The sequence below is a fragment of the Lacerta agilis genome, chromosome 1, assembly GCF_009819535.1.
Source record: "Lacerta agilis isolate rLacAgi1 chromosome 1, rLacAgi1.pri, whole genome shotgun sequence".
Lineage (NCBI taxonomy): Eukaryota > Metazoa > Chordata > Lepidosauria > Squamata > Lacertidae > Lacerta > Lacerta agilis.
The window spans coordinates 104,982,343-104,998,192 of record NC_046312.1 but is presented as its reverse complement, the minus strand read 5'-3'; the positions used below and the strand labels follow the sequence as shown (position 1 = coordinate 104,998,192).

The 15,850-nt window shown below is 42.5% G+C and overlaps 1 protein-coding gene across 7 annotated transcripts in view; it reads right to left on the bottom strand.

Annotated features, from left to right (window-relative positions):
- The window catches only part of SLC4A10 (solute carrier family 4 member 10), a 159,925-nt gene that overhangs the window by 55,589 nt on the left and 88,486 nt on the right, over window positions 1-15,850 (bottom strand). For 4 of the 7 annotated variants that reach the window (XM_033165896.1, XM_033165911.1, XM_033165926.1 and 1 more), the window contains 3 exons: window positions 8,187-8,375; window positions 3,869-3,960; window positions 1,332-1,430 (listed from right to left, as the gene is read on the bottom strand). In XM_033165896.1, coding sequence (XP_033021787.1) covers window positions 1,332-1,430; window positions 3,869-3,960; window positions 8,187-8,375 — 380 coding nt within the window. The remainder of the gene's footprint in view (window positions 1-1,331; window positions 1,431-3,868; window positions 3,961-8,186; window positions 8,376-15,850) is intronic. The other 3 variants (XM_033165904.1, XM_033165934.1, XM_033165942.1) reach the window with 3 other exon arrangements.

The following is a 15,850-nucleotide window of genomic DNA, read 5'->3' as shown; positions in this document are numbered from 1 at the left end:
TGTACGGCTTCTGTTTGGCTTCAAGTGAAATATATGGGAGGCTTGTGGAAGTGCAATTGGGGAAATAAGATGGTGCAGTGGGGAAGAGCTTCTACCAGGTAAACCTTTGACAACCTTTGACAGCTAAGATCCTGTGCTAAATGAAAGAGACACAAGGCAGCAAGTACCACCCATGTCTTGTCTGATGCTTGCTGCAAATACAAGCTCCCAGAAAGGTGGCGGCGGTCGCTTTGCTCCTCCTACGACCCTGCTGCTGCAGTGAGGTAAGTCATGATTTGGCTTAGCACATCATCTGTGTTGGTCACCTTCAGGCAAACTGTGAACCCAAGAACAAAGCTTGGTTACAGCCCATGGTTTGCCTAAGGATGAGACAAACCATGAGCCCTGGTTTGGGCACACTAAGGCAAACAATGGATTAGCTTGTGGCAGCACAGCAGCAGGGGGACGGAGCACAGGCGCAACCTCCTTTCTAGGAGTATAAAAGCTCACATGTTTGAGCTAACCCACGGTTTGTCTTAGCATGACATTTGAAGCGGGTGACTAACCCCATAACCTCCGTGGCCAAATGGAGATTTGAGCCTGGATCCAACATTCTTCTCACTGCACAATATTGGCTCGTGAAATGAATGTTCATGAAACTTGAAATTTAAATAAAGAGCTCTTTGCCACCCTCACTGCCCCCACGTTCTGTAGTCCCCACATGCATAGTTATGGTATGCCTGCATGCTGAAAGCCTGAGAGAGTTTTGTCAATACTCTCGAGGAGAAAGGAAGGCAATATCCTTTTTGCATGTCTGTCCAGTGGCCAGTATGTTTGATGGAGGCTCTCCGGAGCCTAAATATCTCTAAATATCTTCCAGAGCTTCTATCACTTTCCTTTTTATAAATTCGCTTTCAATTAGGGTCTCTCATACCTCAAACCTATACACTCTTGCCTGTGAGTAAGCCCCACTGTACTCAATGGTACTTACTTCTGAGCAGGCATGTATAGGCTTGAATTGGAAGGTAATATTTAGTGAGGTTCTCTTTGGGAATCTTGCAGAATTTTCTATACGTTTGCCTGGATTTATTTGTTTGTTTTGCTCTCCCCACCCCACCCCACCCCACCCCACCTTTGAATGTTCTATATATGTGTGAGCTTATCCTCAGCCTTCAGAGCAGTTGAAGGGTTGTGGGGTATTTGCTTTTTTTAAAAAAAATGTGAATGTTGTGTACAGAATCTGTGCTTTTGCCAACTGCACTGACACAGCATGGTTTTGAACCCAGTACGGACATTTAGAAATAGACTCTGCTCGCAATCACCGTAGAAAGATAGCCAGAGTAGGTCCTCACCTCTCTCTCTCTCTCTTCCTGATGCAGGTGTCCTTTTTCATGTCTTTGTTTCATCCCAAATAGACTACTGTTATGCCCTTTTTGTTGGTCTCCTAGTCCCTGCACGCACAATTAACAGACTTCAGCTGGTACAAAAAGCTGCTTCTCATATTCTGTCTGGCACCAGATGGAGCAAGCACATAACTAGTTTCTGGCTCGGTTACACTGACTGGATGTCACATTCAACAACTGATTCAAAGCACTGCTCGCATCAATTCCCTTAGAAGAGAATCATGGTTGGGGAAAAATATCCTGCTACCAGTCTGCGTTCAACCCAAGCTATGGTCAGCTGAGGCCAACCAATGTGGCTGTAGCTGTCAAACCTATATCTCATGCAAATGTGCTTCCAGGGCACCTTTGTAGTGAAAACTGTCCACTCCAAAAAGACATGGCAAGGGTTCTCAATCAGGCAAGCACTAGGTCTCCACTTTTTTCCCCCGGTGCTCTTTCAACAGCCAATGCTGTGATGCATTCATTGCAGTAAGCAACAAAATATCACGGCATGGCGCAGGAGCTAGGATTTAGCATGTGGTCTAAAACCTGGCTGTGATTTTGCAATCACCTGGCTTGTAGGCAGGCAGGCTAAAGAAATCAAGATTGTAGCCTGATGCACAGATCTACCAGAAAACAAAAACAAATGTAAGCCAGAATCCATTTTACTCCAGAGCTGTGTACCAAAGGCAAAACAATTGCCCCAACATAAGTGGTAACAGATTAGGACAAAGATAAAACAACTGAGCATTCCTCGCCATCACACACAATTTAACAACATAGGACTGGCTTCAACAGCCACTCCTGCCTCTGAAAATGCAACATCTGAACTTGGGTTTAAAGGTAAAGGTAAAGGGACCCCTGAACATTAGGTCCACTCGCAGACAACTCTGGGGTTGCAGCACTCATCTCACTCTATGAGCCTAGGAAGCTGGCGTTTGTCCACAGACAGCAGTACGTATTTATCTACTTGCACTTTGATGTGCTTTCGAACTGCTAGGTTGGCAGGAGCAGGGACCGAGCAAGGGGAGCTCACCCCGTCGCAGGGATTTGAACCGCCGACCTTCTGATTGGCAAGCCCTAAGCTCTGCAGTTTAGACCACAGCACCACCCGCGTCCCTGAACTTGGGTTTAGCCAAGACTAAAAATTGGGGGGGTGGGGGCTATGATTGTACGGCAGTACAAGTGTTCATATAAATTTCAGCACTGAAATAATGAACCATGGAGTCCTGGGGGCAGCCAGGAAACGCGGCTCTCTAAACCAGGAATGGGGAACTGGATCCAGCTGGTGGGCCAGAACCTTACCTCTCCCACCACTTGGTGGACAATCCCTTGCCAATCACCTGATGTCACAGTGATGTCAGGTGATCCACTTTTACATGATGATAGTCTATGTGCAGCCCTATGCAAGCCCCAAAGATCAGCTGCGAGGTAAAATGCTGAGATCTGCAGGGGCTTCTGACTGATGGCACCTGCACACTCCTTTTCCACCCAGTGGTGTCTTTTACCTGCCCCACATTTGGCAACAGGGTGTGAGGCAGGTGGGTGAGCCAAATGGCAAGACCTGGTGGACCTTTTTAGACCTGCAGACTGGAGTTTCTAAACAAAGAATCCCATTGTGATGGATTCCACTTCCTTTCATTGGCTAGCTGGTCCTAGCCACACTAAGGACGGGGCTTCATCCCAAGAAAGAACTGGCAGAAGCCACTTTTGAATTTAAGGAACATAGGAATCTGCCTTATACCATTAGGCCATTAGTCCACCTAGATTGTTATTGTCTTTGCTGCTTTGCAATGGCTGTGCAGGATTTGAGACAGAGGTCTTTCCCAGCCCTCCATGGAGATGCCCAGGATTGAACCTAAGACCTTCTATGTGGAAAGCTACATGCTCTACCACAGAGCTACAGGCCACTGAATAACAACAGGGCAGCCAGTGAGAAGAAAGTGGAAGTCTAGTGCAAGAACCTTGACCAAAGAGCCTCCAGGATTCCACTGCCACAAGACTAGCTGGATCTTTAGCTCTTGGAAATGTAGGGCTCATTTCATCATCTATTACTTCTGGGGTTGCAAGTACTCATGGGAAGGGGGAATGCATGCATCTGGACGATGCTGCAGAAAGAGGTTCCAAGTCTTTCTCTTGGACCAAGAGACAATCATTGATCTTTTCCCCTGTTCCATTGTCAGAGATGCGACTGGCCTGAGAGCATTCCCTTGTTGCAGATTTCTCACGGGCCCTCGAAAAATCTTCAAACTCAGACACTAAACAGTCTCTTCTAAAGTTTCATGATGTCTTCACAGTGGCATGGAATGAAATGACCCAACATTTTCAAGGGGGAAAAAATAGTTTACTTTAAATTATTAAACACCCCCCTTTTATTCTAAGTAAAATATGTGTGGTATGAAACAATGACCAGCAACAACTCATAACACTGAGATGAGACATGCTTTATTGAACACACCTAAACTACATCCTTACCATCCAAAGATTCGAGACGGTAAAAGTCTTACCTTGCTGAAATCAACGCTGCTGTTTTCTCTGCTCACATCATTTTTTGTTTCAATGCTGGCTGGTGCAGACTGTGGGGAAACAAGCTGACCTGCTGGAAAAAATTGTTATTACAGAATACTAACAATTATCTGTATGATTATAATAAAAATGAAAGAGGTGTTTAAGAGTATCACATTCATATTGTAGGCATGTGAAACATGGACTCAAAAGGCAAATGCCTTTTTTCCATACCATGTTCTCAACCCAAATTGCTTGTAGGAACAAAGCAATACATATTTTACCCCACTAGCCCAAACGTTTTCAAAACAATGTGGACCAACTGAGATAATCCAACTATGCATTGTTAACAGGGCTTCTAGCTGGCCACTGTCAGAGGCATACGTTGAGCCCTCTGAAATTATTTACAGATCCTGCAGACCAATGCTATGCATGTTTCGTTAGAAAAGAAGGCTCCGCTGTGATTGATGCGAGTTTACTCCCTAATAAGTGTGTTTGGGATTGGAACTTTAAACTCTTTAATAGCCATGCTTTCTCTCCCCCCCCCCCCAGGACTCTGGGAACTGTAGTTCTGTGAGGGTACATTCTGGCTGTCTTCAACAACTTGGTGGCCTCCCATATAATTTGAACAAAAACTCCCATCGGCCCTAGCCAACATAATTGCAGTGTTGCAAATGGGTGGGACCTGTACCCCAAAACATCCAGAGGGCACCGGGTTGCCAAATGCCCAGGAACCTTTGGAAGAAACCATGATAGTTCAATTGATATAAAATTGGTGCAAGTTTATACAGTGTTAAGATACAAGATTTATTGTACAAACCACCCTGCTTGCTTGCTTGCTTGCTTGCTTACTTACTTACTTACTTACTTATTTATTTATTTATTTAATTTGATGTGTGGTTTTTTTTTTAAAAAAAAATAAAGAACATAAAAATAAATCATACCAACACAACAGTGATTTCTACCATCTGAACAGAAATGTGGTAAGACTCTGTATGTCTCTCTCATTTGTGTATTAAAAAAAAGAGTCCAACTAAGCTGGAATAGCTATTAATAACATTCTGGCAGAAACCCTGAAGATCAAGTGATTGACTAGATTAACAATGAGAAACATCATGCTGGAAGAAACGGATGTGAAAACATGAATGAACATTTGAATTTGCCTAAAGCTCATGCAAGATAGTTTTGTAGTACACTACCTCTGAACCTTCAAGGAGCTTAGAGAACCCAAAGGTTAGAAGATGAGGGAGGTAGAGAGATGAGATGAGCCTGTTAGAAGACAGATACAACAAAGACAGACCAAAATAAAGAAACGTGAAGATGACTGACACAACAGCAGAGTTTAGATAACATACAGTTAGTTATTCATGGGCACAAACAAGAACATAGGGAGAAGAAAGGGTTCACTATAAGGTGAAGGTGATCAAGAGATACGTGACCTTTATTTCAAGATACTGAACTGCAAGTATTTTTTTATAAAGAACAAAAGCAGTAAAATAGAAAGGGATGAATGTTCAGGGGGGGTGGGGTGGGAAATGGGCAGCTAAAGACTCACTACATTGAGAGGAGAGATGCCAGACTTGATCAGATGTTGCAAACATGAAATGGCCTTAAACATAGAAGGAGTGCAGGAGAGCAATCTTAAACAGATATTCTAGATAGATAACATGTGACTGTTGAGTTCTAAGAAGAGATCTGCTGAAGATGGAGCCACACAATGCGTCCTGAAAACCCTAAATGTGTGGATAGGGTGGGCCGTGGTTACTCGGTACCACACTGCACATGCTGAATGGCACATTATTACTTCAGCTATTCATCAACTATCAAACACAGTTTCTGGGAATGAATTCTCGTAAGCTTTTGGCTCATTTAAAGTCTGTGTCCTAGCACAAATCCCATTTCTTTCACTGGTATACGTTCTAGCTCAGCACTTCGTGGAGACTGGACTGCAAGTCTACTATTTGTGGTGACTGATACAAAATTGAAAATATGAATCCCAAAGAAAGAAAGACCAAATGGCTAAAACATTACAAATAAATAAAATAAACAAAAGATGACCAATATAAGAAATTTAGATCCTCAAAACGAGTAAGACTTGAGATCATGAAACATCACCTCCTAAACCTGAGTTATGTACTACTTATCATATATATTGAGGATATCTCGTGGTCTCTAACATTAGCTTCTTTGAAAACAAAACTATACGAGTTCTTTGAAAACTACACTAGTTTTTTTTTTAATGATTGCTTCCTAAAATGGAATAAATCTGACTAACTAATTCTCACTGAGGCTGTCAAACTGTATCAAACTTGCAGCACTTCAGATTGCAGGGAGCAGCTCACAAGATTCCCTCAATATAATAATAATAATAATAATAATAATAATAATAATAATAATAATAATAATAATAATAATTAATAAATAAATAAATAAATAAATAAATAAATAAATAAATAAATAAAAACAAGCACATCAAGGAAAAAAAGCTAGACTAGAACACTTCTCCTTTATTTCTAGCTTTCTGTGTGCAGGAATTTTTTTATATGGAAGAGCACTGAATCATGTAAGCCCCATACCAGCAGTCCAAAATAGTATAGTTCAGACAGGCATAGCACCTCAATATAAGTAAGTTTTAAGCAATCAGCAGTTGATCATATGTAAGCATGGTACAATGGCAAGCTTCAGCATTTTGGAAAAAGCATAAACTGAAGCCCAGAGTCCTTTCACTTTAAAGAAAGGTCATATTTGATTCTACTTCCGAATGCAATCTAAGAATCTGTGCTTTACATTCCTGGAAGTTTTGAAAGTACTGCCAGGAAAATGCCCTCCCAGATCCAGGCTTTTGCTGTCTGAATTCATCCATCGTGGTGCCCTAGCACAGTGTTTTTCAACCTTTTTTGGGCAAAGGCACACTTGTTTCATGAAAAAAATCACGAGGCACACCACCATTAGAAAATGTTAAAAAAATTAACTCTGTGCCTATATTGACTATATATAAAGTAATTTTTCAATTTTTCCCATGGCACACCAAGCAACATCTCGCGGCACACTAGTGTGCCACGGAACAGTGGTTGAAAAACACTGCCCTAGCAAGACTGCCCTGCCCATTACTTGCAACACTTCCTACATCTGCTTAATATTTCAGAGAATCTTTTTTTAAAAAAAACACTATTATTTGTTGTAACATTGGAAATAATTACCCTTAACGAGTAGGAATTTGAAACATCAGTGGAATAATCTCTTGACTTGTGTTATAATTTGCAATTGCATTGAAGCCAAATCACATACTTTATGAAGGCTTGTTGTATCCTTATGGAACACAGAATATTAATATACCTGTTTTGATCTTCTCTCACACACCGTTGCCACTGTCAAAAAGAATCTTAGGTATAACTATATCAGCTTTAAGTAGTCTGCAGACTACACCTTCAGGCATTTCAGCTGCAATCCTCAAACAGCTTACCTGGAGCTTGACTGAGGGCTTTGTCTTATGGCACAAGGACGGGCCTACTTACTTACAAAGTCTCTTAATTGAAGAGTCTCCTGAAGACAATATAATTAGGTTTTCCCTGGTCTGAAAATGCCACCCCTTCTGATCTCAGAGACTTGATGTGCCAACTCTTTATCGCTTGGGAAATGGCGTAACTGCAGCCACGCCTGCGTAACACCACAAAACATTTGTTTGACTTTCTACTGCAAATACCTTCTCCGCTGCATCTTACAAAGCATGAAATGGCTTACAATTGAAATCAATAAAGGTACTGTATGATCCATTTGCAAGCTATCAGGTATGTGTGGCTACAGTATATATACCAAAACAACAGTAAAAAGGGGGGGGGAGAAACCTAGTGTAAAAACAGAATCTAATTCAACTGAAAATGTAGAAACTAATTAAACTAGAGCACATCCCTGAACACCTGGCATAAGCAGAAGGACTGCACAAGCTGCCCTGTTGGCCTTTCAGTCTGCTTACCAGGTTGGCAAGCCCTATCAGGAAACTCTTCTGTAATTCCTGGGACATTGCCAAGAAAGTCCTATTCCCATATCTCGTAGTGTTAGCTTTCCAAAGTGAAAGGACCACAGCCTGCTCTCGCTATGAGCAGAAAGGGGGAAAAAAACTATAGAGAAGAATGCTCTCTAATGTGATAGGTTATACAGGTGTTGCAGTGATGTTGTGCCAGTGACACAGGAAGAGGCAGTAGTTTAAGGCTGGGGTGCCAATCGCTTTCAGGTTTGAAGTTGTGCAATACATGCGTTTCATTTGACAAATATTTTGCAAGAGCTGCCGGTAATTGTTACTGAAATAACATGACACTTTACCATTTTTGTCCATGGAATGAGGCTCAGACTGTTTCTTGCCGATATCAGCAAAGGACCTGACTATTGGGATCCTATTGCTTAGCTTCTTCTGATTCTGATGGTGGTGCTGTTTGAGCAGAGCTTCGTGCACCCTGTGACGAACATCTTCGCTGAGCTGTCCTGAGCCTACTTGTTGATCAAGAATCATGTCTGAAAATATAAAAGGCAAATGATCTAATGACACCAGGAGCTAGGATCACAAGGAGTCAAATAGCAACAGCAACAACAACAACAACAACAACAACAGGAGAACTAGCGGACTTCACTGAAGAATTCCCGGTTCAGAAATCCAACAAAATATTTGGGCCATTGTATGCGGCCCCCTGGGATGCGGGTGGCGCTGTGGGTTAAACCACAGAGCCTAGGGCTTGCTGATCAGAAGGTTGGTGGTTTGAATCCCTGTGATGGGGTGAGCTCCCATTGTTCGGTCCCAGCTCCTGCCCACCTAGCAGTTCGAAAGCATGTCAAAGTGCAAGTAGATGAATAGGAACTGGTCCGGTGGGAAGGTAAATGGCGTTTCCGTGTGCTGCTCTGGTTCGCCAGAAGCGGCTTAGTCATGCTGGCCACATGACCCGGAAGCTGTACGCCGGCTCCCTCAGCCATTAACGTGAGATGAGCGCCGCAACACCAGAGTCGGACACGTCTGGACCTAATGGTCAGGGGTCCCTTTACCTTTACCTATGTTGCCCCATAATAGCACAATGTTTTCTGGGTGAGATAGACTAACTCCCAAATCTGTCATTCTTATGAACCTAGCAAAGTTTGTTGTATATGTAGATTAACAGGTAACCAAATATGAACATGCCTTCGGCTTTCTCATAGATTGCCATGCAATGCAACAGATGTGTGCATTTATTCTCCAACTCTTCTCCTTTCACCCCTTCCCACCAACACCCTTCGCTATTCCTAGGGCTTGGAATGTGATGCCATAAAGTTCTGCATAAATAATTTTAACAGGAGACAAAAAAAACCAGTCCAAATAAAAAGTCTTTGTACGCCTCTGGAAACTGCTTGGGCTTGGGTGAGAGCAGCTGGTTTCCAGGGAGCTGGTCTTCATAGTTATGCAACACTCACTTGCTGTCAACATTTTGTTCCCTGATGAAATGCCATAAAGTGGCTTTTCTGATGGTGGAGCTATGCATCCACTGGATAGCATGGGTCTTAGAATTTTGCTCTCCAAACAGCTGCAAAGCAGTGGGATTAAGGGAATGATCTGGAGCAGAGAAGTGATGAGAGGAAATAGGGCACACCACATCACTCATCACTTCCTCCCCCAGCTTCTGGGATTCTGGATGTGTTTTTCTTCCATCATAGCCAAAGGCAGGAAGGAAGTTCAAGGGGGAAATTGGATTGGGGAAGGATAAGTGCCCCCCCTCTCACCTCCTCATTTTAAACCATGCCCACATCCTCTGCTTTGCAACTGAGTCTTCGTTCCTCTAATCTCCATCAAATATTCAGATGAGCTACAGAAGAAGCAGCTTTCAACATCTCTTGCTCAACAGAGTTTTCCTTGAAATCCGAATGTACACTGGCCAGGGGTGAACTTTGCTGGTCCACAATATCAGTGACCATATAAATATTACAAGAGAAACACGGTAGCAGTTTCAGTGCCACTTAGGGAGATGGTCTATTGGGTTTTGAAGGGATGAGGACTAGGAACTCAAGACCACAGCGGGTATTTCTCAATCGTACTTAAACGTCATGGTCAGATGCGTACCCACTGCAGCGTTTAAAATCTGCTCGCTCTCACTTTTAAAGCAGAAGCTTTTAAAACAGGAATTCTCAGATTACTAACAAGAGCTCATCTGAGCTCAGCGAAACACATTAGGGGGCTGTGAGCACCCTGCTGGCTGCATATCATCTATCTCAGACTTAGTGCACATGTAAAATTCAGGAATAGATAGATAATCGGCTTGGAACCCAAATACTTGAAGGAGCCTCTTCCCCTCATCAGCCTGCCCATGCCCTCAGAACTTCAGAGGAGCCTCTTCTCTGCATTGGGAGAAGCTTGCTCTGTGGTGAGTGATACAGGATAGAACCTTCTCCCAAGTGCCCCCCCCAACCTTTCCAAGGTATGATTGGTGCCGATGCTGCTATCATTTAAGGACCAGTTTCAGACTTGATTTATTTGCCCAAGCTTTCTAAGCTGTGTGAGCTGATTACTTGTTTAATCTGCTGTTTGTTTTAGCTGCATTGCATGCATTGTGTTTTATTATTGGGCCGGTTGTTTTTATTCTGCGTTCTCTAACCCTCACTGGCATCTGCTGCGATGGCGTGAAGGTTGTTAATATTTGTAAGTAATGAGTAAGTAAAAGGCATAACGTGATGGGCAAGTGTATAGAGGAAGTTCCGTAGTAATAAAGCTGTGGGTTAAACCACAGAGCCTAGGGCTTGCCGATCAGAAGGTCGGCGGTTCGAATCCCCGCGACGGGGTGAGCTCCTGTTGCTCGGTCTCTGCTCCTGCCAACCTAGCAGTTCGAAAGCACGTCAAAGTGCTAGTAGATAAATAGGTACCACTCCAGAGGGAAGGTAAACAGCGTTTCCGTGCGCTGCTCTGGTTCGCCAGAAGCGGCTTAGTCATGCTGGCCACATGTCCTGGAAACTGTGCGCCAGCTCCCTCGGCCAGTAAAGCAAGATGAGCGCCGCAACCGCAGAGTCGTCCGTACCTTTTTACTATAATCAAGGTGGGGAAGCAGGGAGGAGAGACTGAGGATGAAGGCTACTCAAAGACAGTATTAAGATGTTGTCCTGTTGAGCTTTTAGAGATCTGGGAGGAGGAAGGCAGCCTATCCACTGGCAATTAAGGCTTAAAAGTCAAAAGCAAGTTTCTCACTAAAGCAAGCTAACTGAGAAGCAAGTGTTTTAGCATATTCATTAGGAGAAGCTGTGCCACTCAAAACTTCTGGCACAAAGAATGTTGAGTCATGAGCTCTTGCTCGTGAGCTTTTCTTTCTCTCTGCAACCCCACATCTCCCAGTAAGCTCTCATCATGAACCAAGAAGAGTGCACAGGCACACGATTATGGTGTCAAAAACAGGCAGGATTAGTCAAGCTTTTGATCATCTTCAAGATTAAGATATGGATTTCTGCAGACGGAAAGTCTTGCACAGGGTTCCAACTCCTACAAAGGCACTGGCTTTCCCCACGCAGATCCCACACTCAAAGCACAATCGAATTGGGCACTATTGCAGATGCCACCCATTCCACATTTATAAGAACTCAACTGTTTAGTGTGGCAGCACCTGCACTTTGGAACTCCCTGCCACTGTACTCTTTTCGGTGCCTGCTAAAAACATTCCTGTATAGACAAAGCCTACCCAGATGCTTCAAAAGTTGAGGTAATTTTTCATCTGTTTTAGCATTTTAACTTCTGTACATTTTAAAGCAGGGTTGTATTTCTCTCTCTCTTGATTTTACTGTTTTGTTTGTAGGAACTGCTTTGGGTTGTTGTTGTTGGCAATCAAGTGGTGTATAAATTTTATGAAATAAACAAATAACAAATGCATGGACGCAGGGCTGACCTGGGACATTTTGCTGCTGTGGATGCAGCTTTTAAGGGGCAGGGAACATCAGCATCGACAGCAAGGTGTAGGTGGAACATACTGCGTACTTCTTGGTAAAAAAAAAAAAATACTCTTTGCTAGTAAAAGCAAAATGTGGTGGGACTCAAGTAATGCTCAGCAAGGTAACAAACGAAAGTGTAGACATTTCTTATGGCCAAACAACAAGTGGAATGTATCCATGCCAATATTAAGAAAAGGTTGCTAAGAGACGCAGAATTAACCTAAGAAGCTGTATAAAGGTTTGGATTTCAGGGCGTTCCTAGCACAGCAGCCTGGGAGCTGTTTAGCAAAAAATGAAAAATGGGTTAATGAGTGGAAAAGAGCAAGGAAGGAAGAGTCAAAGGATTTTGGGGACCAGGGGGAAAGGAAGTGCTCACTGGAAATATTATTCTACCAGTTATATTATGCAAATACACACACACACACACACACACACACACACAATTTATATCAGACTGCCATGAAAAGTCATTTGTTTGTTTGTTTGTTTGTTTGAGGAAGCACATTTTGTTTAGACCATCGGTATGGAAAATCAAAAGTAGGACTCTTACAAACTGAAAATGCAAGACTTTTAAAAATTTGTGATCCGTTCTATTTTATAGAATGTTATTACTGTTTTCTTACTGTTTTATGTGCAATGCTTATGGGTGAAGGTTTTTTTTATTAAAAGGTTATTATTATTATTATTATTATTATACTGTATTATTATTTTCTTTGATAAGAAATAGCTTGTGGTGTCCTTGTAAGCCGTGTGATATCAAAATGGTCATGAAGTCATTTCCAAACATAATGTAATGGAAATCCTAGTGTCTGTGTGTCATACCGACAGGAATGTAGGATGGAGTATTTCACCAATGAAGAAAACAAAAGTAAAAATGCACCACAATGGATTCTACATTGGTCCTCGATTCACATATAGGAGAGGACCATTTTCACAATCTCCCCCCTCCATCTGCAGCCCCCATAGCCTATCCATTGCCAAAGGACCAAATTTAGGAGTAGTACAGTGGGTTGCAGAGGAAAAGTGGGGGAAATGGAAAGTCCCTTATCAATGAATGTGAGCAATGTTTCATTCCCAAAGGGTGAATGAATGAGTGGCTCCTGTGAGAACAGGATGCTGAATTAGAAGGAACATTGGCTTGGGACTCAGCTATACAGCTGCAAATACAGTAGTACTTCCAGTTGCGGATGAGATCCATTCCCGAGGTCCGGCCGGATCCCGAGGTTTTTGCAACCGGAGGACGGCTTCTGCGCGCGTGGCAAAACCCAGTAAAATACTTCCGGGTTTGCTGCTTTCGCATCCCGAAGTTTACGTAAATAGAGGGTTATGTAACCGGAGGTACTACTGCATAATGCTTTAAGTGCATTACACAAATGTGACACTAGATGGCACTGGTGAGCTAACGGCAAATTCCACAATTGTTTAAAAACTTATTTTTTAAAAGCATTTTCACAGCCTTTTTTTTTACATATGTTTTGATTCTGCCTTGGTCTTCTTATGCTTTTAGAAAGGAAAATCAGGATGTAAGCAGCTCAGCTAAAGCAAATATAGGGTGACATCCAATTGTGATACCCCAATCAATCACTTTCACTTTATTTCAGCTTTAAGCTCATATAAAACAATACTAAGACAAATACACACATTAAATTTAAAAATTAATGACAATAAAAGCCTTAATAAAGATACAAAATTAAATATGGGAATTATAAGGAAATTTCACTTTCCAACCAGCAGTCCATTACGTCGAGTGATACCCCATTTGTGCAACTGGCTACTGCTTGTGCAAATGGGACTTACCCTTTCCACCTTTCCCCTGCAGCCTGCTTTCCGTAAAATTGCTCTAGAGCAGTGGCTTTCAACCAGTGTGCCGTGGCACCCTGGGGTGCCTTGAATGATGGTCAGGGGTGCCGTGGGCAACACTGGCCTCTGTCCCTCTTTCCTTCCCTCCCTCCTCTGATGCCCTCTCGCCTTCCAAAGTCTTGTGAGGCTGTTTGTTGCAGCAGCCCTGGCTACAAGCTCCCCAGGCAAACAGTGCCTCTGGGGCTGGCCAGGGCAGAGGAGAGGAGAGGAAGGCTGAGGGAACACTCCACAAGGAAAGGTGTTTGAAAAGAGGTGAGGGGTTGCTGGCTTTGCAGGCGAGGGGGTGACATAACTGGGCTTCTGAGGCTCGGAGCACGTTTCCCCACTGGGGAGCTACAGAAAGAATGTAGTTGGTCAAGGGAGCCTTGAACTCAAAAAAGTTGAAAACCTCTCCTCTAGAAGTTACAGGTAGGTAGCCGTGTTGGTCTGCCATAGTCAAAACAAAATAAAATAAAACATTCCTTCCAGTAGCACCTTAGAGACCAACCAGTAGGAGAACACTTCAATCTCCCAGGACATTCTATAAAAGATCTCAAAGTAGCTGTCTTAATACAAAGGAATTTCAGAAATAGACTGGAAAGAGAAGTGGCTGAATTGCAACTAATCACCAAACTTAAAACCATGGAGAAACCTGGTCTGAACAAAGACATTGGATTCTTATCTCATTATACATGACAAAGCTATCTTTAGCCATCTCACCCCTTGCCTTTCCCTGCAAGACTAATTGCAGCCTTTAAGAGTCGTCAACAGGTTTTCCACACCTATCAGCTGATCACCCATTCCCACCACCCTTCTCCCCACTGCCTCACTATATTTAAGGGTCTGGTGACTTCCGTTTCAGTGTATCTGAAGAAGTGTGCACGCACACGAAAGCTCATACCAAGAACAAACTTAGTTGGTCTCTAAGGTGCTACTGGAAGGAATTTTTTATTTTATTTTGTTTCTCCTCTAGAAGGTTAGGGGGCTCTGCAGAGCAGATTGGGAGGCTGTAGCAATGAGCAAGAAAGGGAAATCCCATTTCGTCCACTGGAACGATATATAAGGCTGAATGTGTGCGATACGACTGGACATTTACCCAAAAGAACACAAAAAGAAAACACGCAGCCCACAACTTTACCCATCTACCCCTGTAAGCTACAGTGGAATAAAAAAACACGTTTGATTCAAGCTAGAAAAATGGCATATTGTAAAATCCAAGAGCCATTTCACTGGCTGCATTCAAACCAAATGACAATTTTAGAATGCATCCGAAGGAAGTAGATGAAAATATCAAAGAGAACATTTCCACCTGCCAATTTGAACTAAAATAACCGGGAGGATATAATGTGAAATGGCTGTTTAAGGTCAAGAAGGCACATCTGGTATGCTGGTCAAGTGCTGCGGACTACGACTGAGTTCTCATTGTTTAAAGAAGGGATCGGCAATTTGGGACCTTGAGGTAGGAAACTGGGTACCTGAGAAGTACCATAACAATACGTAGGAACAACAAGTGTGATATGAAAATAGTGTTGACTGTAGTTATGGGAATCGAGAGCAGCCAACTTTAGTGGGATCTGTCACCCTTCACACCATCTTTGAACCAGTTCTCTAATAAAATTAGTGTATTGTGTTGTGTTGTGTTGTGTTGTGTTGTGTTGTGTTGTGTTGTGTTGTATTTAGTGTGGTTCATATATTGCCTAATTAAAGTGAAAACCCTCCAAACAGTTTATGTAAAAACATAAAATATTAACTTAAAGATCAGTGATAAAAAGCGCACCTTAAAAACCACACACATAATCAAAATACCAAAATATAGATAAGACCAACACTTGTAAAATATATATGTAACACAGTTACATGAGAAGGCTTGCATAAACAAAAAAAGTTTCTAGCAAGCATCGCAAACAATATAGCAAAGCTGCCTGCTTTATATTAATAGGCAGGGAGTTCTAGAATACTTTTTTCTCAGAAGTAAAAAAATAGTTGCTGATCCAAGGTTTAAAGGAGTTCCTTTGTAAAAGAGGACAGAGAAGCTATGGGAGAAAAACAGGAAAGTAGGACATACATCCATTGCAATAAAAAAATCTCGATATTTCTATCGGGATAATCCTGTACAGGTTTACACAGAAGTAAATCTGCTGAATTCAGCAGGGCTTGCTCCCAAGTTAGTGTGCACAGAATTACAACTTGATAGCACAATTATCCACATGCCTACTCAGAAG